Here is a 25,193-nt window from a genome sequence, read left to right on the forward strand (position 1 = left end):
CATTCAAAAATACAATTCACACACACACACACACAGAAGACAGATATCAACAAACAAACTGCTACATTCTTCAAACAGTTAACTATAGAGCGTTTCAGTTTTACACTAAGAAAAAACAAAGCACACTTTGACCTATTACTCGCAAGCAAACATCAAATAAATCCATTTATAAATCCAATAAATAAATCCATTTAATCTGTACGACACCGACAGCTTGTGGTTGAATATATAGGGAAATTACACACAGAATCCTTTCCGTTAAGGCCGATGTATTCAATGGGGCATAAGGAATAAAAAAAACAATCAAACAAAACGTTGATCCACACAGAGGAAATGTCATGATCTTGCAGCCAGACCGTGGCACACATGTAAATGAATCAGAGCCGTCTGGCAGTTTTAATTCCTTTACAAGTGATCGAGCCTTTCAACTCTGATCTGCACTCGTGACGAGAGCGATGGGACGGAGAGTGCAGATACACCCGTTAGAGGCATGCCGGTGGAAGATCTAACCCCGGAGAGACAACAAACAAACAGCCGGTCCATGTGTTAGTCTGGTGGGGACGGTGTGTGGCGGGATGCGCAGGAGATGGTAAAACAACACCGGGTTTTTCGGAGTTAAATGAGAAGCAGGACGGTAAAATGAAAGGCACTTAGCATCGCATGTGTGTTCTGAAAGGCTTCATGAATTCAAACAAAAGAAACACCATGCTGCAGCTGCTTTTATTAAAAGTAAAAAGCCACCAAAATACTTAAATGATTGTTTTCTTGATTAGTTGATTAATAGTTTGGTCTGTCCAATAGAGAATACAGACACATGTTCAAGGTGACGCATTAGAATGTCTTGTTTTGTCGGATTAACAGCCCAAAACCCAGACATTTGTTATTTGAATTAAGATTTGACATTTGCAAAGCTGGAACCAGAGAACATTTCTCATCTTCGCTTGAAGAATAAATCACTAATTGATGATCGGAAACGCAGCAGATTCATTTCTTTGTAGCTTAACACAAATGAATCGACTATAACGGTTTAACATCCCTAACAGCGGCTTGGTTGGTCGTACACTTCTTTAATTCTATGGAAAGAGGCAAAACATAACAACATGTCAAAATATTTGCAGCTCAACAACAAAGAAGTTTGGGAGCAGAGATCTAAAACATAAGACACTAAACATCAGATTTGTAGTGTCAGATCCTCATAATAACAGACAAAGTGCTTCTTTCTAGATGCACCATTTTTACACAAATGTTTCATAATCATGCAGGGAGATCCAGTGATACAGTGCAAGTCTGCCCTTGTTGGATTTTCCCCTTAAATGGAGAAATGTGACCACACTGCAGCAGCCTTCAGTCTAGAGGAGTTTTACAGACACTGGCACTGGTCTGCAGTGCCCCCTTATGGTAAAACAGAGACATTACAGCCACAGCATTGCTAAGCAGTTAAACTCTTTTTCCTTGAAATGTGCAGATATGTATTCATTCCTATCGGTCGTCTTTAAGCTACTTAATGAATAAAAGAGCCCTTGTTTACTCCCTCGCCTATAAATTCATGTGGGATTCAGTTTGCACTTCAGGAAAAGAGTGAACTGGAGCGCAAGAGGCGGAGAAAAGGGATTCAAAGAGTGCTGCTGCCCTCTAGAGGTTCAGTGAGGAAAACACAGATTACCAACAGAGTACATCATGGTGACAAAAAGAAGACCGGGAGGAAATAGACAAACTGTTCAGATGCTGTCGATGATGTGAAAGTTGCAGCGGAGGAATGTTCTTGTATGTAAATGTTCTCCGGTCATTTCCTCTGAGGTCCAACACTGAACACCGGGGGCGCTTGAAACGCCGTGTGTACATCACGTGGCACTAAATCATTGGTGTGTTCTCTCTTTTTCTTTTTCTATTTGGTGTTAATTTTGGTGTGTGTGCGCTTCTATGATGGCAAGTGTGCGTGCGTTTTGTGCGTCTGTGCACTGAGCTCAGGCTTCAGTCGAATCCCTGCCAGTCGCTCTGTTCAGAGTCGTACTCCAACTCCACCCCGATGCAGCGGACTCCCTCCAGCAGCATGGGGGTGCCTTGGTGACGGTCTAGAGAGGTGGCAGAGACGGAGACAGAAATAAAGTCTGTTAACACTGTGGTGAAAAAAACAATTACAAGACAGCACATAGTCAATTTAGGATAACAACATCAGCAACTTTAAGGGAGCACAACATGAAGACACGTCAAGTGTTTGCATTCATGCAAGACGGTACATGATTTAGTTGATTTAAGCCGTGATTTCATCTTGCATTTGGAATCAGTCAGGCTGCAGCACTTTCTGATATAACTTTGCACTGAGCTCCAAACGTTTGTTGCTTTTAGAAAAAAGGTATATCCGCTAAACTCAATAGATCTGTGCTGTATCGTCCTAGTTGTCCTCACATTATCTGAACTCTTTTATTGGGGGAGGAGCCAGATCATTGATCACTTTGTACACTAAACTGGCATCAGCAAGACACACAATGCTGTCAAAAAGGTCAGGAGTTTATACTTCTGGATGGTGTTACAAAGATGCTAACTTGACTATTTGTTATCCAATCAATGCCTTAAGTGTTTGTTTTTCCAGCTTGTGTGAAAAAAACATCATCGGGTGCATGTACAGTTTTGGTGGCTGGTTTTGGATAAACCTAAAGTTCCTTGAATTTTATTTTACAGTGTAACACATGTTCACGTGTTCCTTAAAAAGGACAACTGTGAGTTTTCTTTGTATAAAAAGCATTTGTGGGGACAAGGCGATGGTTACGACCACACATCCCATCTGAATTGGTTCTGGTTGGATTGGTTGAACAGCCACTTCATTTCAAATGAAAAGGCTACAAAGACACGTCACAAACTGCAAGAATATAATCAATGCATTGTGTACACAGCTTAGGAGAAACAACTGGTCCTTTTCCCCTCAACCCCCCTCCGAACTGGAAGCGTCCACCTTTGAACCCTTTGTGATTGAACAGTTCAAAGTGTTGAACTCACAAAACTTAATCCTTCACCTCAGGGTCTTGCAGTATCCTGATTTCTTTAACGGATTAAGAAAAATACAATTTCTTGATTTCTTCACTGCTCCTTGGATACCACAACAGTGAGCCTGACATCCAGGAAGTGATGTGATCACAGCAGACTGGAGGCTGACGTACCTGCAGCACCAACATGTTATACGAGACATATTCAGCCTCCGGTCTAAACGCAGCGGTGCAGCTCAGAGTAGCAGCAGAGGCCGAGCTTAATCCTTTCATCTGGTCGCCATCCAGGCCTCAATTACACACAGACATCTGGACAGATGTTCAGGCCACGCTTTGTGAGTGAAAATAAAAACACTCGCCACCAACACAACCACCATTCATCCTCTAGCACACATCTGCATCCACACACACACACACACACACACACTAGCTCTACTATATTTACTCCGGCACTAATGGAAACACACGTATGCCCTCTTTACCTAATTCTCCATCTGCCGACGTGATAGCCAGCGTCTATTTCAGTCTCACTGACACAGATTTAAGAGGAGAAAACGCAAATTCATTACAGTCTCTTTTCTGCCTCACACAGCTGGATGACAGCAGAGACCAGAACTATAGCGTAGCTTTGACGCTTTATAAAGCACGAAGGATTTTAAATTCCCCTCGCTGCACTGAAAGGATCATCGGCACAATTTTTATTCTACAGATTTAAAAAACGTATGTGTTTTATTCTACGTATGTAAACTAAATTTAGCTTTCTATTTTTAAGGGCTGTTAGGGGTTCATTTGTGATTTAGTGACAAGTGCAGTCAAAGTGACTCAGACCCAGAGTAGAGTCACCAGCAGGAGGCAGTAGCACACAAGTAAAAAGAAAAGAGGTTCAAGTTCAACTTTCATTTTCTCACTTACAAGATCAGACAATGAGAGCGTTTCGATTGCCTGTCAATGGCTCTCAACATGTCGACGGCTACACTCACAGCTAACGGCGCTAACAGTGCAACCGCCATATGAGAGCAGTGCAGAGCGGCAGACACGCACACTCACAGCCGGCCCAATTATGTCAACAAAGCAAGGAGAAGCTTAGATAACCACACACACACACACACACACACACACACACACACACACACACACACACACACACACACACACACACACACACACACACACACACACACACACACACACACACACACACACACACACACACACACACACACACACAGAGGAAGAGCGACTTCATTCTCTGCTCAACATCACTCAACTGTGATTTTTCACAATATTTGTCAGATTAACTGATTGTGAAAATAATTGTTAGTTGCAGGTTTACTCCAAAGACACAATGGGAAGTGCAATGTTGACTTAAACTACTATTTTAATGGATGGTGTTTCCACTCAGGTTTTCATGCGCAAATTGAAATTGTGCATAAAAACAGGTGGATGGAAACACTCAGTTCCCCACCTGTTAAAAAAAAGGAATCAGTTACGGTGCTTTGCAAAGATTGTTATCACTTATAATAAAGTAAAGTAGCCTCACCCATGACTCTGGCTTGAACTTTGACTTTAACACAGACGTCCTCGTTGGTCTCGCTCAGCAGCAGCACCTCCTCACACAGAACTCCCTCCTGCTGGGCCATGTACTCACATGTCACCTTCAGACCTCCTGGAGACATAAAGAGAGAGAAGAAGAAGAGGGATTGTATGGATTTCATTATACACACATAGCACACTCTGTATTTGTCTCTCTGCGTGAGGCGATGTTTTGAATATGAACCAGACTGACAATCACGTGGTCAAGAGAACACAGTGATGGAAAAATGTATTAACACAGCCAACTGATGAGTCAACAGTCACGAATATATTAAAACACACACACAGACAAACTCACACCTGCTGCTGTTAACATCAGCTGACACACATACACAGCTCCAGACACAGAGTGTAATATAAAGGGTGTGATAGAAAGCTGGAAGTAAAGGTCAGTAACCTGCTTCAGTTACAGGCATTTAGTGGCACGACTCCCAGAAACATTAGAAGATCACCGTTGGTCCAAATTAGCAGGTTTAGTGGTGAAGGGGGGGGGGAGCGGGGGTCCAGCTAAGACACACACACACTCAAGTTTGCTGTTTTATAGCTGTTTTTCGAGGCTACCCCCCTCTGACAGCACGACGAGGGACAGGAATTCAAGACAAATGCAAAAAAGTGTTTTGTTTTCATGATTCCACAGAGACGGATTGCTGAGCTAACGCCGTCTCAACTGTCCGTTCCTGTAATCCTCAGCCATCTGGTCCTCCACCCAGCCTGTAACAATACTTGCAAAGTATTTCACATCAGGTCTGCCTGCAAACAAAATCAGACACACACTAAACTTGTCTCTGTATCCTCCACTCTAAATGAATGTTGCACGGTATGTCGCTTCAGGGACCATTATTGTGATAAGGCACTATGTGAGCCCAATATCAAGTAAACTTATTCTAGCTGATAGCTGATTAAAAGTTGCAGTACAGAAATCCTTAACTAGGTGAGAGGTAATTTAGAAACGATGTCACCGTTACACAGTTTGAACACCAGAGAGCGCTGTCAAGGGTTGAGTTTTAACTTTAAAATATCTAATTCAGTTGATATTTTAGTCACAATTCTGAAAAAAATGGAAGCAATTAGAGGGATCCTGTTCCCATAATGCATGTTAATGTGACAGAAATGTTATATCAGCCTTAAAAAAAACAGTATCAGTCCGGCTATATTAAAAAGTAATGGCGTTGACAAACGGCCTTATCTAACCAGTGCAGATTATTATGGTAATTTTGACGGTTCAACGCTGGCTTCTGTGACTTCATTTGCACTCCAGACTGCAAACGTTCGGATGGCAGAAGCTCCGAGTTGATCAAAATCAGCGAAGCACCGGCCTTCATTAGCAGTGTTCATACATAAAGCCACAAACTGGGTCAGAGAGGCCAGCACACTTGGCTCCCTGTTCGGTTTAGCTCTCGCTACTGTGCAGAGTTCAACAAAGCTGCAATATACAGAAACAGAAACCACTTCAACTAGAACAAACTCTACCAACTTAAGGGTGGTTCTTCAGGGTAGCTCGATAAATATTGTGATGAAACTGTTAATCATGATATTTTGTGTAACCAGTGCTAATTGGGCAATACCCCTGACATTATCGCAAGTGTTCTTCCTATTTCAAAGAGCTTCTTTAAGATGCACACTCTGCTGTGTTTATTCATGGTATGTTATTAAGATAAGATAAGATAATCCTTGATTAGTCCCGCAGTATTCCTGATCCTCTCATGACCTCACCCTCTGGTGCCGGCGTGATGTCGGTGATCCGGAGGTGTGGACTGGGTACTGGTGCCGGACACACGTCCTTCCCCAGAGCTGGGACCTCGGGCAAGGTGAAGACTATTTCATAGCGGTGCTGTGTCTTCAGGAAGCCAACCTGCAGCGAGAGAGAGAGAGAGAGAGAGATATTTGTTCAAAGGGAGAGAGATAAGTTAAGATTTAGTCTCTCTCTCTGCCACAAACTTTTGCCTAATCTGCCTATAACATAGGGAGAGGGATTTACAGAGAGGGCAACAGGCTTTGGTTGACCACACAGTGCATAGTCTAAGTCTATTACAGCTCAATAAACACAGGATTAGTTTCTATGAGGAACATGGATAGCTGATACGCTGTTGTGTTGAGATTTCCTCGAGGGAGTCCTCTAAATCATTAGCTATTGCTTTGGTGGTCTTAATCCCCCCCCCCCACCTCGGCCAAAGTAGCCTGACCACCTGGATTTCAATCAACTCTAAATACTTCCACTAATACTAATCCCACGTGAATAGGTTCGTCAGTAATTCAAGATCTTAATCTTATTCATGGTTCCACCGTCTACAGCAGTTTGGAGGCTGAAGCAGAGAGACCCAGCACGGATCCCCGTGAGGTCTGATTCAAAGTTGGCATGGATTTTATGATTTATGGAGCCAAAGTAGGGCCAGTGGAGGTGTCACATTGGATTTCCAGAGGCATCGGTCTTGTGGAGTATCTCAAACGTTTGTTGATCTTAAGCATAGCAAGAGTTAGAGCTGCAATGATTAGTCGATCGGCAGAAGATTAATCTGTTGAACTATTTTGACAATCGATTAATCGTTCAAGTCATTGTTCAAGATACTCCTCATACTATGATTTCAGCTTCTCCAATCTGAGAATCTTCTGCTTTCTGTCTTCTCTGTTTTACAAACTGCATATCTTAAGGTTTCTGACTGTTGATCTGACGAAACAAGTCATTTAAAGCGTCATTGAAAAAAACAGACGGATTAATCGACAATAAAAGATAATAATCGTTCGTTGAAGGTTCAGAGTACAGAAAGTACCCTAAAAACTATTCAATTTGAAGGGATTTGAAGCCACAAAATGGTTTGTTCTTTAACTGATTAGTTGATCAACAGAAAATGTAACAATTCATTAAATGTTTCAGTCATTTAATAAGCAAAAAAACACCAAACATCATCTTGTTTCATTTGCTCAAGTGCTGTTTTTTCTGATTTATATCAGTGAACTTTGAATATCCTCGGGGTTTTGAGACTGCTGATCGGACAAAACAAGCAATGGGAAGACTTTCCTTTGGATCTGAGAACTAGTGACAGGCATCTTTTGCTATTTCCTGACATTTTACATACTGTAAGTCCCAGCGCCTACACAATACACGAATAGAAATAAAATAAATCAAAGTACAAAGAAATGAAAATCAGGTTTCAAATGACGACGTAACACTCGGTGTAGTCTCCTGTTGCTGCTGCATGGAGCACAATTCACACCTTGTCAATTCCTACCATCCACATGCAAAATGTAAAAGGAGGCGAGAAGGAAGTGAGAGCAAGAGCAACAGACAGGTAGAGAGAGAGAGAGAGAGAGAGAGAGGGACGTGATGTAGAAGTAGCTGCCTAACATTTAGCAAAGAGAAAAATTCATGAGGGGAAACTTCACAGAGAGGAGTGAAGAAAGCCCCACAGAGGAGTCAGGATAAAAAAAAATAAAGACACAGCGAGTGAGAGGAGGAGACCGCAGGGAAGTGCATGCAAGGACAGATAAGCCCAACGCCGCTCCAGCTAGAGCAGCAAACTGCAGCTTCAGACCCCGCACGACCTCTGGCTAAAGCAGCCGAGCAGAGGCTGCAAACAGCGTGACGTGAGACGCGAGAGAGGGAAAACACCGCCGAGAAAAACAATAACCATTCTGTGAGCGCGGTCCCACGCATGTCCAGACACTGCGACCTGCCTCTGAATAATTCACTCAATGTGGAATTTCATGCTGCAGATTTCTTCGGCCCAAATAGGGAAGCTGCTTCAAAGACGCGAGAACCAACACGAAACGTTTGAGTTTAGTAAGCAGGTTAAAGTCTAGTTTACGAGGGCACTGCTGAGCGATGACGGCAACATGTCATTTCCAAAGATGTGCCGTGTGCAACACTGTGTCTCTGGACTTCACCAGAGACACAAACAACTCGTCTTTCATCCAGAACAATGGGAGCAATTCTTTACTCAACTTGAGGGGAAATACCACACATTTTATGAACTGATATGTCAAGTTCACCAAGACGAGCCAGTCAGTGAACATGCAAACAGTCTGTAGTTGCTAGAAACTGTAGATCCTTGCATGTAAAATGGGAGGAAAAACCCTGACAATCCTCCGTTTACCAGCTGGTAACACTAGAATATAAGATTAAACACCGGAGTTACTGAACAACTTGCAGATTTACTGTGGTATGTAAACGTTTCCGTCTGGTTTCTGTCAGTGCTCTCATTATGCACACGCGGCATCTTTCCAGTGGAACAAACTATACACAAACACTGACTTGATTAACTTGTTGTCGGGAACCTGTTAGCAAACATCCAGAGGATATGAAGCAAAAATGATCATTACATTTGGAGTCACCGCTGAGTCACGTGACAGTTCCCCGTGGGTTCGTCACCACGAGCTTCACCTTTCACATTATACACAGTAATTGTCAACATCATAATATTGATTCTTTTTTGTTTCAAGCTGAGCTAAGCACCAGGATCAATGTCCCTCCTCAGTGTTTCCTGAAGGCAGCCACACGTCCTCAGCAGTCAGTAACCCTCACTGTAATCTGGTTACTCAGCAATATGATGGAAGGTAATGTGCATGTAAACCTACAGAAAAAAAAGGTGAATAAACAATGACATCTCCCTGAGAAACAAAAAGCAAAAAGCATGCAATTGCTTTTGTCGTCCTAGGAAATCTGCCTCAGTCTTGATGCTCAAATATTTCATGAGGGGCTTCATTCAAATTGGGATCCTATTATAACCTCCTTCAAAAAGGTTACAGCCCCCCTACCCACTCAATGTGTATGTTGCCATATAGTAACCTCATCTTTGTGCATGCAGCGTGGACTATGGGTGGGAAAAATGGATGTGAGGGAAGGAGAAAAAAGAAGAAAAAGCCATCTGTAGCTGTGCTCGTCTGCGTTGATATGCTGCTTTTATAAGGAAAAAAGAAGCTTGTGAACACAATCTGCAACTTCCTAAACATGGCAGTCCTGAGTCCCACACACATCATTTGAATTGGTCTGTGCAGCAACACTTCCGCAGCACTGACAGCTGCTCATTTCCATCTCCTGCTTCGCCGCCTGGATCAGAAACGAGAGCACAGGAACATCGACGCAGACTGTGTCGTTTCCACGAGACCCGGCCTGCAGCGACGTGCAGACTTTGTCAAATTCCAATCACCGACACCGAAACTTGTGTTCTTACAGCTGTTGTATGCATGCCACACTCAAAACCCACACACTGCACCTCTTTGGTCTGTACAACTCCCCCGAACATTTCCATAGCAACACCCCCCCCCCCCCCATCAGCTCCACCATGAGCCATGACGCCGGGCTGACAGTACTCTGTGCCCACTCTCCGACACACTTAGAGAGCTTTGAGAAACACACTCACACAAGCGGGCAGCGCTGCGAAGGTCACAGCCAAGTTTGTAGTCCATCGACACGCGCACACGCAGCTTTTAGGCAAAAGTGATTTGGCAGTGAATTAGTTTCAAAGCTCGGGAAGGATTAGCTACAGCGAGCGTGTGCAGAACTTTCCTTTTGGGATTCTGGTAGAACTGAGAAATAGAAGAAGAAGAAGGCTAACCTGAACGCTTTCTGAATGTTTTTGGGTGTCTGTTAAGGCAGATAAGTGATCCAAAGTTTAAGAAGAAAGAAAGAAATATAAAATGCTGGAAAGTAATGTCTGAGGGGTTGAATTTATCAACACAAGTGAGGTTTATTCAGTGACAGTAAAAAGAGATTTAAAAAAAAAGGAGAACAAAGAACACTCAAGTCAATTATAGGACATTATCTGCCTGCAGTAAATGTGAGCTACTTGAGATGCCGGCCACTCAAAGAAAAACAAATCCATAAACTTGTTAAGATAAATCATGTGGTCGGTCCGCTGTCTTTTCTCAAACCTTTAAATCTGAGCTTTTGAATTGTTGGAGCTGCTATTCATCTTAATATTTGACACTTTAGTGTCCTCATCAAACATCTAAAATCATTGCAGTCACGCGAGCAGCTCCGTGAGCCTCAGCAGTGATTTGAGCTAATCGCTAACATCAGCACAGCACATCAGTTATTACATTTCAACCTGAGGGAGGGAAGGAGCATCTGTGCTCAATTTCCTGGTAATTCATTCACTAGTCAATAAGACATTTCGCTCAAAAACACAAATGTCAACCTAATGGAGGTTCTGAAGTCTGAAATATCTCAACAATGACTTTGGCGATTCCCAGTTTCGTGTCCTGTGTTTTAAACCAGCCAAGGATCTTTGCTGCAACGTATCCCTCGTGTTTCTCCCAAATATCTTCACTACTAATAATGGTGCAATGGTGAATGTGTCCTCACAGCAACAGAGAAAAAGCCACGAGGAACTGCTACTAGGACAATGTAGGATTAAAGAGCTGTAACACCCCCCCCCCCCCCCCCCCCCCAGCAACCTCCAAGAAATAAATGAGCTGCTGTATGTTTTAATTGAGCAGTTAGAAGGAACATGTTTCATCTTTTTAACGCTTCGTTAGCATCCCAATCATCAGCTGCTTTAATGTTAATGAAGTCTGCGCAGCTGAAACAAGTGAATAGTGACTGATCTGAAGTAAAGTTTTCCACTGGCTCCTGCAGTTTTCTGGAGCCCTTGGGCACCTTCTGTTGTCGTTGCTTGGCTCCTGAGCGGAGCTCCCCCAGGGTTTAAGAGCTGACAGCGGAGAACGGATGAGGAGTCCGATATCATTGCTCTGTGCCTTTATAGCCGACAGAGAAGATTAACGGTGATGAGAAAAAGGCTTTAATCTTCTCCTGGAAGTTTCACAGATAAAGCCCATCGATGCTCGCAGAAACTGAGGGCACACTAGATCAAACAGTTACATTCTAATATTATACTCACCACTTGAGAGACGTGCCACCGAGGGAAGTCGAGCCCTTAATCGTGACAAGTATAACACTTTCAGGGCCATTGGGCTTTATGATGTTTTTCTTTTTCAAGGAAAACTTAATAATGACTTTGAATGAGCGATGGTAAGAAATCCGTTTACATCTTTAGTGCTGTAGCTTACTGGTTCGGCCTGGCTTTCCCTTTACATTGATACACAACCTTCTATAACCCTTCAGCTGTTGACTCCCAGTCGTCACCATACCTGCTTCCGTTTGCTTCCATGTTATACAGCGTGTGAGGTGTTATAATGGCATCTTATTATTGTGAATCTGATCCACAAAGATATTATCTGGCAGCAACATCAACTTGGACTTGGATTAAGTGATCTGTCGTACATGGTGTCCATGAAGCAGATGGGGACTGAATAATGTCTGGAGGCTGGGCGGGCAGACGACGACTCCAGAACACTTTTAGATCCAAGGGAGCAAGTGATGGTGCCAGCAGATAACGGAGCTCGGTTAAAAGGGATAATTATCTAATACCGATAAACATTTCCAGTATTTTAGTGCAGATTCCTGGAAACTAAATTGATTCATGCCAGATCATCATGAGATTGCAACATTTGCTGCATTTATACAAGCACAGCACACATTTCTGGCTTTACTTTTAGTAAAAACCAGGACAAAGACTAGGTTTAAACCTGGAATCTGAGAAAAATTGAAACTCAATTAAGAAACTCAATCAAATCAAAACATTTGAAGAGATCTCACTCGCTATCAACTGTCAAGGTCAAAACACACCTTCACCATGAAGTTGCCGTCATCCTCGGGAGTCACCATGACTATGGAGTCGTGCAGCTTCTCGTCGAAGTGAACATGTGACGGGGGTCCGGCAGCGGGGGGCTCCTCCGAGAAGCGCACGCCTCCCGCCTTCGCGCAACCTGAGTGAGAGGGAAGAAACCGCTGAAGGTCGGACATGAACAAATACACTCACACGGGATCCTTTTTAAAAAAAAGGAGAAAGGACGCGTTACACCGCCCCAGTCGACTCCTTCCAGTGACATTACAGAGTGTAGTGTACAGCACTTTGCAGAGGCAATCACTCAAACCTGCTATGGTAGCCTAAAAGCTCAGGTAGCTGCGATGGCCTGAAAAACACACACAAGCACTTATCTATACACACACACACATACAGTCCATCGTTTAGTGATGCAGGACTGAAGGTCAGGGGAAGGGAAAAGAGAGATCAGAAGGCCACGGAACAGTTGAAGGAGTTAAAAACTAAAATCCGAAGAGGGGAAACGAATAAAGAGAACTGGATGTTGACAGTCTGCGAGAGAGTAGAGGATTTGGAGTAAAAAATTAAAGAAATATTGCACTTCTGGCTGCAGCTAGTCTTATTAAAGTGATACTTTCCATGCATTGCTTTCTCTTGGGTCTTACTTCAGCAGATCAGATTCTTAGTATCACAGGTGTGAGGGACCAATATACAGTCCTGTTCTGGTAATATTGGCTTTTATTTTAAACAATTGACCAATCATGTCATCCCCTGCAGATCTAATGAACTCCATCCTCATTGACCCCAACTGCTTCAAAGTTGTTGTTGTTGTTTGCGGCTGGAGGCCCCTGGCAGCTTTAACACAGTTTGAACCTTTGAGATAAACTAGATAAAGATGCCTTTTACATCAATCATTTGCTTTGGTGGACTTGCTAGCAAATACAATGTGCCATCAATCTTCCCTTTTCAATGAAATGACACTACAGAGTCCTCTGTGCCGGTCTCCACAGGATCCCCAGTGTTTAAATAAAAGGAGCTGAAGAAGTTTAGGCTTACAAGCTAAACATATTATTTCCCTTTAGGTTCCAGTGCTCTCCGATGACACTGACACACGCTGATATTTATTGTTCTCCTGCCCAGGAATTCTCTCCCAGTGTGAGAGAATGGAAAAGTGTTTCTCCAAATAAACCTCCTCCTCCCAGAAACAATAATTCTCTTTGACAACAAACAATTTCAAATCTCAAAGGGTCCTGGGTCCGATTATAAAGCATACATTTCCCAGACGAGAGTAAAACATCAGGCGATATATATCATTTGCTACATTAACATATCATTTGCATGGTTGTTGTCCTTTTTTGTGACTCATCCATCACTTAAACTTGAATACCATTTCCCAAAGAAACTCTTAAAAAATGTCTGTGTGTGCAGATTTGACTCTGAGATTACTGAATAAATAAAATAGGATACACTTTATTGTCCACAAGGGGAACTTTTACTTTGGAAAAAGTGCAGCACACAGCTTAAAACAACACAGTGCAGTGGTACACCAACAGTGGAAAAAAGATTTGTATAATATTACACATGCTCCGAGAGATATAAAAACAAAAGGTGTTATAAAACCAGGAGAGTCATAAAAGCCATAAACCCAAAATAACAAAAACTAAATTCAACAGCGCCTCTGTCATAAGAACTATAAAAGCAAAGATGAACTTGTTTTCTTGTTGAGGAGTGTTATAGAGCTATAGAGCTAGAATCACATGTCTCCTAAGGCTACATCCACACAACTACGTTTACGTTTTAAAATGCATATCTTTTGCTACATTTACACACCTCGCGTCCACACTACTCGGAAGTTTTAAAACCCCCAAAAATGGAGGCGTTTGAAAACGCTTCCGATGCCGTGTTTGTTTGAAACCCCGGGGTTGCATTGTATTGTGGACGGCAGAAGCAGATACCTTTGAATACGATGACGTAGACACTCGCGTTCGCTACTTGATCGGGTCTTAGCAGTCACTACGCTAATGTTCTGTTAACTCAACGTAGATAACGGATTACAGGCGTTGCTGGTGTTGCTGTCAACACTAGCAGCTGTTGTGCAGTTAAATTCTGCATTTTTATAATGCTACTACTGCCGACATGCAGAGTAAGCAAGCTGTTATTGGAAGTGTGAGAACAGACAAACAACGGAACCGAGAGGAAACGAGTGAGTTTACGTGTGTTTACCAAATAGCTTGAACCCATAATCTAGTAAAACTTTGATTTAAAAGTGTTATTTCTAAAGTAAATTTGATGTGTGTGAGAGAGAGAGATAGAGCAAGACCTTAAGCCTTGTAACTAAGTTTGAAAAATACAACTTTTTTTTCCCACAAAGTTTGTCAGTTTGAGGATATAGAGGAAGATATTAAGTATGATCTGATGTATTTTCTGTAACTAAGTAATAAATCTAGATCCTGTTTAAACCGGCACCCACATGCCCAGTGTATATGTGAATAGTCATGTGATCAGCCACGGTAGTATGGACGGAAATCATTTCGCTTTGTTTGAAACCCCGCTTTCAAACACCATGTTTCTTTTAGCCATCCCTCCAATTATTCTTGATTTATTCAAGAACTTCAAAGGTGCTCCAATCAGCAATATGGCCGCCCTGCCTGAGCTTTGTTTTGTCGCCAATATTGCTGATTGCCAACTCTTATCAACAGAGAATAGACTTGTGCAGCTTGTACCTAAAAATAAAAATGCACCACTCACAGGGTGTTAAAACGAACAAACGGGGGAGTTTTTGTTTTATTCAACACTGCCTTCAAAACAAGGCTGGAGCACAGCAGAAGGTTTTCATTGACGTTTTTCTCATTTAAAAACAGAGAGATGACTGGATTAAAGCACGGCTTATCCAGTTATTATGATGCACTAAAACGGAAGTTATTGCTATGTTACATTTACAGAAACGTACACTGACTTAAGAGCTTTTACATTTTTTACACATCAACTATTAATTGATTGTTACTTATTTACTCATATACAGTTTTGAAACCATTTCTTTTTTATTATTATTATTATTGCCAACCTGACATTTGGGTAGATTTATTATTTTTTCCAATAAAAGCCTCTCCTTTTCATACCTGAACCACAATTACTCCTTTAAGTCAAACGCACGATTTTTGTCAAAAGAGGATAATTTGACTTTCTCTGCAAAGCCAAAACAAGTCAAGGTCAAATCTGTGCCATCTGTATTAATTATTAAGATAACAGAGCCTGATAATAATGCAACATTAATCCTGAAGATTAAACCGAAGGCAACATAATGAATTTCTTATTCCCCAAAAAAACAGCACACAAAGCTTTCATTTAATTACACATCGCTGGAACAATCCTGCCTTACTGCGCTAAGAAGATCTCCTGTATGACGAGATGCAAAACTGTTCATATTATATATATATATATATATATATATATATATATATATATATATATTATAGTTGATCATACCGCAATGCTTGAAAGTTTCAAATGTATTTTTGTTAATACTGAAGAGCCACTTAAGTACTCTACTGTGTATAATTGCACCAATGCCTTTACATTGAATTCATATGCTGAATAATGTCTTTGTGTTACATGAAGCACGGGCCATTAAACTTTTATAAAGACTCATATTGGAGATTAGAAATCCTTGCTATCAGCAATCTGGGTCACAATAATGAGTTCAGGAGTTACATAATGTTCCATATGTGCAGAATGGTGTGTGTGTGCGCGTGTGTGCGTGTGCGTGTGCGTGTGCGTGTGCGTGTGTGTGTGTGTGGGGGGGGGGGGTATATTAAAATGTTGTTTAATATGTAAAGCTGCATCAACAAAAGATAGGGCCGTCTGCACAACACCTTGCAATATTAACAATATCCCGTGGTGGTAGTTGTGATTGAAGATATACAAGTGTAATATCACTGGAGTCTCCCGAATCCAGATAAAGGTGAACAAGATTCAGGGTAAGTTAATATCTGAAAATGAGTTTTCTTTATGACAATATGCCTTCTATTCATATATTCAAGTTAAAGATTATTATAATGGCTCTTTTCCAATTTAAGATTTCCACCATTTTATAAATATTTTTTATTTAGGATTTATTAGACCGTATATAAAACAGAAATGTAGTATTATAGTGTTTGGGGTTAAGTATTTAACAAATGAGAACATTGCAACATTTTATCAACTTGGGACCGTTTAAAGACTGAGGTTTTCCCCAAATGCATACATGACGTTTATATCATTGTACATTTTTTATCTTTGGGGTTTTCAAACTGCTGATTTTCACTATTTTCTGAGCTCAATTTCTATCGTAAAATTCTTTTTTTAAATCTAATGCTGGACAATCTTTCCAACAGCTCAAAGTTAAGTATGTATGAGACGCGGAAAATTGAATTATTCCCTATGCATATGTAAGTAATGTAATATGTATATATTACTGATGACTGAATCAAGAGACAAAGACTTAAGCTGTAAGTTCATCATCACATCATGATGAGACCTGTTATTTAAGGTCACCGCTCCTGCAATAAGAGGCTTTTAGTATGAACCCTAGAAGTGCATACAAAAGGGGCTCCATTACTGTAATTACTTTCACATATTACGCTTAATAATGGTGGGCTTTCATACTGGAGCAGTTAGAGTTGAGGAAAGGTACATTATACCCTTTCATTTGTAATGAGTCCAACTGAACTTCCGCTCCAAAGTGAGAATCCGTTCAAGAAATATAAACTACTGAGGCAAACACATCAGTGGCATTAATGTAATACTCACAATTTAGCTCTGCTAACATGTGAAGTGTATATACAGACAAAGCATACATGCCTCAAAACATACATTAGTCGGACATTTTCTGCAGCTACACCCACCAACAGCATGGCTGGTCTGCTGACTTATGCTAATTCTCAAATAATAATTCTCTAATTCTAATGCTACTTCCAATGTCCGTTTTAGTTGTTAACTTTGTGTCGAATGCAAATGCTTGACCATGTTACCGCTGCATCAGAATATAACGACCCCGGTTTATGGATATTCCCTTTATAATAGCTTATTGTGTCTTTTTTATTATTATTGGTGCGAAGAAGGAGCCGCTGATTGTGAATTGTGTAACATCAGTACTAGCATTTTTATGCACACAAGCGTGTACCTTTATAATCAAAGAACCAGCTGTTTCCTAACACAGCTGCTGAAATCTGAAATATTTTGTTTTTACATCACACTTTATATTATTGTATTGTCTTGATCTGATTCTCAGATTACTCTGCATGCATGTAAACAGTCAGTGTAGCTGGAAATGTGTATTTGTTTCTCTATCATTTTATTGTAATGTTGCACTAAAGTTCTTAATTAAATGAGTAAATACTGATTACTTTTCATTTGTCAAGTATATATTTTAAACAGCTGTAACCAAAAGCAGTGGGTATTTCATATAGACTATCTATTTATTGAATTACCAGAAACGTGCTATATCGTGGCGTATATCGTTATCGAGATGTGGACCCATATCGCGATAGATTCCCTAAAATGGGCAACAAGTCATTTAACTGCACAGTGTTCATACCGCTGTGTAATGTGTGCAGCATCACCTGCCTCAGTCTGGGCCCTCTCTATTGTCACCACGATGGTTATTAATTTGTGAGGCAGCTGGCGGCAACGTTGTTTGCACTGGGAAAACATATCTGTCACGGGCACTTTAATGTTTACTCCTTCAGCTCTTTTTACCTTCGCAATAATGTACTTGCAAAAAAAAGCAGCCTCAAAGCAGCAGTAGAGCTCTGGGCCAAGCCTCTGTGTCAGGCTCATCATCACAATACGTAGATCTGTTGCTTCATAGAAGGGTCGGATAATCTCAGACACACACACACATCTTCACTTACCCTCTCCGTAGTAGCAGCAGACCCATAATCAGACAGATGCATGTGCACACACAAATAAACATGCACACGTGTACGTGCATGAGACCCCACTGAACTGGCTTATTTCAGATTAATCTCCATCCACTTCCTTCCACTAATCTCTCTGTCAGTGTATCTGCCTCTGCTCTGCTGGATAGTACAGCGCTCTGCGGGCCGATCGGCCCTCTTCCCCGAGCTCTTTCTCTTTTACCAAGATGTCAGTACACTCCAAATAAAACCCAAAATCTGCATGTTTGTACAGGAAAAGTGGCAAAAAAACGCACCACATTTAGTTTCAATCACTGCATTGTTTGCAGGCTGAACTTGTTCGCTCCTCCCTAAAAACACCATCGCCTGCAGTTGATCAGCTCTGTCATGTTGTTCCCAAACAGCACCATGGCCAAGCTTCCTTCCTGTTTTCATAACCTTGAGTCATCTCTCCTCCCACTGTGAATCTCAAGCGTCTCCATCTGCTGAAAACATTAATAAATAAACACACCTGGGACTCGAGAAGACAAATGAAATTACGTTTTAAGTACACTGCTTGCCAGCCTCACAGTTAGATCGAACAAATCCATCTTTGTCTGCATCTCTTCTCTTTGTCACTGCTTCCACAGAGCCTGTGATTTCTTTGCCAGTATTTTTCAAAAGAAACACAAATATACGTCAGTGACGACACCCGTACAGTATAGCCGAATATATTAACATACAAGACACGTGATTATAAAGAGAGTTTAAGGAGACAGTGTTAAATTCATCAAACGTCTTTAGCCATATTTGCCCGGGACGAGTGTAACCAAGGGACCTCCAGTGATTTGAAATAATTGGGGAGGTCTTCTGTGATGCTAATAGCGTGCTAATCTGCCATGTGCTTAATTTCGCAAGTAAAAAATCCTCCGCAAACTTCCTACCATATTTTGCGAAACACATATCTTGTGATAATATTAGTCCAGTGGGAATCGGCATCTCTGTGACTTTTTCTTTGCAAGATGCAACATTTATAATATTAATATTAATATATCATATTCACTACTTAGCTTCTTTCCAGATGGTCATGTTGTGGTGAAAATGTTTGTGTATTGGAATGATAAGAGATAGAAGATAAAAGACGAGAAGAGAAATCTGTATGTGCCGTCTTCACTTGAGTCATTCGCTTCACTTGCTTGCTTCACTTTCAACAAATCTACTTCGGAGAGGATTTAAAAAAGCTAAGAAAACTAGCTTTACTAACTAACCACATTAGTGTCAATAAAGTCTGAATTTTTAAAGAAAGGTTCTTCAGAGACCCTTGCCTATTGTTAAAGTGTCATAAGGAAACAAGACCAAGACTACACAATAAAAGCACCAGAGCTCTTACTTGTAAAAGCACATTTATCTTCCCAAAGGTGGCAACACTTTCCTACCTCTCCCCGAAAACAACCAACACTCTTCCTTTGTGACATTTCAGTCCACCCCAGACGCATGAAAAATACCTACAGGAAGTCAATGGAGAGGCTCACTTTGCATCGCCATTCATTCAGTGACCTTCTCAAAGAGAACAAAGGCCTGCAGAGTGGTGCTCGAAGACAACAAATACCCATACTCCACTGGGGAGGAGACGAAGCATATTCACAGCGGTAATTAAAAACGCGATGAGTCATTTGCAGCTCTTTACCAGGTCTTGTTCTCTTTCAGTGTTTGTAACTGACTACTTGAGGAAATAAAAATTGCTGGCCTTCTCAAAAAATCTGTCGCCAAGCTGCTGACACAGACTCGCCGGTATATCAACACACCCTTTTCCCCAGAAACCCAGCCGCAAGAGCAAATTGATTGTGAATTTAAATCCAATTGATTATCCTTCACACAATGCCCCCGGGATGTCCTACAGGTGAAACGGTCAATATCAGTATCTCGATCACAATATATTAATTCTGTCATCCTGTTTTTTGTTGTTGTTTAAATTGCCAGCCCTTCTAAGAAATGTTCAATGCAGAGGAAAGATTACCAGCAGTGTAATTCGCCTACAGCAGATTATAGGATACAGCTACAAGCATCATGATAGTAAAAGAGCTTATGTAAACAGGAAGTTGCATACAGTACACTTCAATGTCGCTTTGAGCTATATGTGATTTCCTGATTGATTTAAACAACAGAAACATGAAACCTGATCCTGAGACAGTGGGTTAGCCTGGGCTGCCTACATTTCATACATCAACTAACGGTTGTCCGTACCATTTAAAATGCTTTCCACAGCTTCCCAAAGATGTAGAAAAACACTTTGTGCTACTGAAAGACTCGGGAGAAGTGCCTTAAAACGTGAAACGTTGGTGTACATAACAGCAATTACAACAGGCAATGAAGGCAATAATAAAAACTCACTCTTCTTTGCAGCGGCCATGTCACAGGAATTGGTCCGGTACCGACACACTTGGACACACACTGTCACAGCGTTGTCATCTCAGCGGTCTGACCTCAGAACAACCCTGCAAAAACCAGTTAGGATGGAGGAGACAACGAGTGAGAAGCATTTAGCAATAGGAAGAGAGCGGGAGACAGAAAGAAACGGGCAATGATTAGATCTACAAAAGAGCACTGGAAGATAAGGAGGACGGTAAAGGTTGAGCAGGAGAGCGTAAATGAAACCGGGACATGACGGCTCGGCCACACTAAGCTTCCTCGGGGTGTTTCTCTTTCTAGATGCATGACTCCAGGTTAGCCTGTATTTCAGCTGAGAGCACAGCTGTGCTAGTCAATCCAGGAGTACCACAAGCAGAGACTTCAATTAAAATAAAACAGTTTGAGAGGATTACCTATAGGGGCTGAGGCTGCTGTAGGCGTCGCACAGACGGAAAATGTTCATCACATCTCTGGGAGGTGCTTTGTATAAATATCATGATAAAAGCAGGAAATATAAGTAATCTACAGCCACAATAATAGTCAAGAGAGCAGCTTTTCAGGCATTACGGATGTTACACAACAACAACCAACCCGTGTTCAGTCTGACAATATTCTCCAAAGCTGTGACTTTACATAATATCATATAACAGGTGAAAGCTTTACATGAACACAAATAACAGTATTTTATCCTGGCTTCCCCACACAGCTGTGCTGGTTGCTGCTGGGTGGCTGTTAATATACAGTATCTGTACTGTGGGGGCTTTTGAGTGTTGTTTTTAGAATCAGAACCAGAGCAGCCAGCAACTGAAGATTTATTTTATCTCACACTTAATGCCAAGCTACCTGATCCCAGCACCGATAGCTTGACAGATGAGGCTCATGTATGCAGTCATGTGACATACATTTTATTTTTTTTTGTAGTCTTGGTCAAGGCAATCGTAATTCAATCTGGACACGTACAAAATATGATGCTGCTTATCTGACAACAGCCTTCGAAATGGTCTTTTTTTTTAAAATACCAACAATGCCAAGTCTGAACTTGTTCTTAGAAATCTGTAATTCCTTTTGGTATGACCGTTTAATTGTTCCGTTTACACCTTTTCTAACAGGAACCGCTCACATCTGCGAGACCGGGATGAATCAGTTGCGGTTTGCACTTCCTACTTTTAATGTAATGAGGCTGGGGATGGAGATGCAGAGCTAGCCAGGATCCAGAGATGTTGCTTTCCACGGGAGTGAAGGAGAAAAATGTCACATCCACTAAGAATAAGTCGAACGATCCACTTTTAACATTAGGAAATATATCAGTGCCTGTTTTGGGTGCCTAAATGGGTCGCTATGATTAGAAAACCACTGGTGAGACATTAATGTACCTTTGGGAGCAGCAGGGTGACACCAGTATGTCTGATTGGAAGGAATCAACTCTTCTGACGTTGCTGTTACAATGTCAAGGTGTTCCCAGAGCTCTGCAGTACTCTGGTGGGTACAAAGGTATCATAATCCATAGAAATGATGGCCACACTAACAAAAACATAACCAAGGTTGTAATAAATCTGAATTATCCTTTACATTGATCATTTTCTCCAAGCTCCCCCTGCAGTGCTGCCGAGTTGTTCATTCGCATTGCAGACTGGTTCCTTCTACACTAATCTTCAAAAGGGTGTGAGCACTGACCACCATATCTAAATCCTGAAGCACAACCAGGCTTTGCCTCTGACAGCTCTCCCTCAGCTCGGTCCCACAGTAGACAAACTAAAATTTCAGACGCCACAGAGAGCAGCAACAGGTACCCGATCTCCTGCATGGGATTTTGTTATTTGGGAAAGTGATTCGATCTTCTCCGTGGGAAACAGGCACATGTTGGAGTGACAGCAAACATAACATTCACTATAAAAGGTAACATGTTAACCCTGTAGCTCTTTACCTCAACAGAAAATGAATCTGAAAACATTATCAGTCAATTCATCATATTAGTCATTTTTTTAAGAAAATATGTCAAAATAAATTCTCAAAAAATTGGCTCCAGCATCTCAAATGTAAATCTTTGCTTATTGTCTTCATCTTTTAAGATGGGAAATTAAATATCTCTGAGTTTGGACTGTTTGGATAGTTTAACTCGGTCTCTGTTTTCTGGCATTGTATAGACTTAAAATGAATGTTAGCTGACCACACTGTTAACCCTGTATACGGTAGCTCTCATTCTATATCTTCCCACTCAATAAGCTGTGGACTCTGACTCACTGGACTGTTGCCCTCAACATATTTCTGTATTCAGTAGCAATGGTGCCTCCTTGTAGCCAACTAATGTCTTTCATTTGCATCAATTTAACCTATTTGCAACGCATTCTACTTTGTTCACTCTTAATTGTGCATGTATTATGAAAAAATAAAGTTGAAATGAATTTCATTTTTAAAAATGTACCTTTAAATCACTAACGCAGCTCAGATGAACACATCATAACACAACAAGACTGTGACTGAAACATAAAAATAGCGTTATATTAGGAGTTACTTTGGTCAAATTAACAGGAACGTTACCTAAACTCAAATCCATTGTTATTGTTGTTCTTTAAGATAAAATAAGATAATCCTTTATTAGTCCTGCAGCAGGGACATTTACAGGATTACAGCAGCATATAGTGCATGTACTTTAGGATATATATTTATATTGTACATAGTAGTTCAATGTTTATGCTTACCTCTGTTCTACTTTGTTGTCTCTAATGTCCTTGTTTTTACTTATTTTGAATTTTTTTTCTTGTTTATTTGTATATTCTATGAGAGAAACAAGAAAACCGGAGTCATATTCCTTGTATGCGTAGGCATACATGGCCAATAAAGCTGATTCTGGTTCTGGTTCTGATCAGTCTACACAGTCTATATAGCAAGAACAGTGTTTGGCACACATCTAAACGCACTGTGCAGCTGGTAGGCTGCAGCAGCCAGACACAAATATTTCATTAACTGCTGCCGCAGGAACATAAACATATACACGTTAGCTGTCCCAACAGGTGAGTCCTGTCCATGCTCGGTGATGACAATTCCCCTAAAAAGTTGTCGCGTTTACACAAACTGTCAGATGTCTTTTTGGTTTGTTTTCACGCTTACCTTACTTTAATTCACTGTAGAGGCGACACGCGCACATCTAACTGTACAGACAACCGAGATCTTCGTGAGTCTGCCTGTAGACGTGTTGTTGGGTCCGAGGGAAGTGCAGCTCGATCCACCAGCAGCTCACAACAACACGACCTGCCCTCTTTCCTCGTGCGTCTTTTCTCCGCTGCACTTTCTCGATTGTCAATTTCCGCATTTGATCACGTGGATTGGTCGTGGCTCCTCGTGTGCTGCTTACTTACAGCTTACAACCCGGGTTTTCACTGATTTAGAAGAGGAAAAAAAAATATATATATATATATATAAAGACAACCGATACAACTGCACCAATCCTCTCTACTGTCTACTCTGTTTTGCTGAGAAGCAAAGATCAACGCTATTGCAATGCAGCCCATCTCTCCATCTGTAACCAGCAGTGATCTATTGTAGTTGACTGGCGCCATCTACTGGTGCTTTGTTGCTTGATATCAGACACAATTGTCCAGAAAGAAAGGTCTGGACCCCAGGCATGGTGATCTGCATAAGACGAGTGAAATTAAAATGAATTGCTCTTTCTATTACACGAATTTAAACCAGTTGTTTCCTAAAATGTGGCCAATCCGTTTAGTCCTTATGTGACCCCATGCAGATTCATCTTGGGACCCACTGTGGGGGTCTTGACACCCAGGTTGGTCATCAATATTTTAATTTAAACCCTGAGCACTTTAGTCCAAGCTACGAGGCCACACTTTATTCAAACAGACTTGAGTATCTAGATATTATATTGTTACTGTTTAAAATGTAACACCGTTTCTAATATGCATTAATTATCATGTACTGTCACTGTCAACATGAATACTACATGCTGTACATACTGTAAATAGACATTTGGATATGAATAATGTACATAACTACCCACTCCATGTTTATCCATTCAATATTTATTCATTTGCAGTATTTATATTGTTTACAGCACATTGTAATTTGAGGACTTTTACTTGAAATTGATTATTTTATGCTTTAATTTAAGAAGCCAAAAAGTTCTGAGTACTTCTTGTGTGTATGTGTGTTCATTAAATGTTGTACATTTTAATATGGCATTGTGCAATCAGTGACTGAATTAATGCTACGGATATTATTGTCGTTACACGTAGGCCTACACTATAAACTAGTAATTCACAGATGATGCGTGACGTAATACAGGTAACACACCTTTATTACGAAAAATAAAACAATTGCAAAAACAAGACACTAGATAGTCTTGTTAAGTATGGATAAACAACACATTAGTGTAACGTAAATCTTTATAATTGGCGAACGTTTACGAGATTTGCGGCAGCCCCCCTCATCCTCGCTCTAAAGATCCCGGATGGAAAAAAAAAAAAGATTCTACGCAGCTTCAACTTCAGAGCATCGACAAGGTGCCGTCACAGTTCAGTTAGACTTTTTAAAGCGTTGTTTGACTTGGTGACGAATGTTGGACGCATTAATCGGGTCGGCTTTTCTAATGTTCGAAGTTTCAAATGTTTTGATGCGCAACTTTGATGCGCAACTGGAGGACCAACGAAGAAGTCGGAGTTTGGGATTTCAGCGAGCGTGTTAGCTAGCTAACGTCAAGCCACGGTCACGGTAAGAACTTG

General features: G+C 41.1%; 1 protein-coding gene across 1 annotated transcript; it reads right to left on the reverse strand.

The window, feature by feature from the left end:
- Nucleotides 1-23,760, reverse strand: adisspb (adipose secreted signaling protein b). Its single transcript, XM_079184488.1, has 6 exons — nucleotides 23,569-23,760; nucleotides 20,443-20,546; nucleotides 12,199-12,338; nucleotides 6,288-6,426; nucleotides 4,522-4,647; nucleotides 1-2,072 (listed from the first exon to the last, which is right to left on the reverse strand). Exons 2-6 carry the CDS (start codon nucleotides 20,459-20,461, stop codon nucleotides 1,972-1,974), a joined length of 525 nt encoding a protein of 174 aa, XP_079040614.1. The 5' UTR covers nucleotides 20,462-20,546; nucleotides 23,569-23,760; the 3' UTR covers nucleotides 1-1,971.
- Between the last annotated feature and the right edge of the window lie 1,433 nt (nucleotides 23,761-25,193).

The sequence above is a fragment of the Pholis gunnellus genome, assembly GCF_910591455.1.
Source record: "Pholis gunnellus genome assembly, chromosome: 23".
NCBI classification, from domain to species: domain Eukaryota; kingdom Metazoa; phylum Chordata; class Actinopteri; order Perciformes; family Pholidae; genus Pholis; species Pholis gunnellus.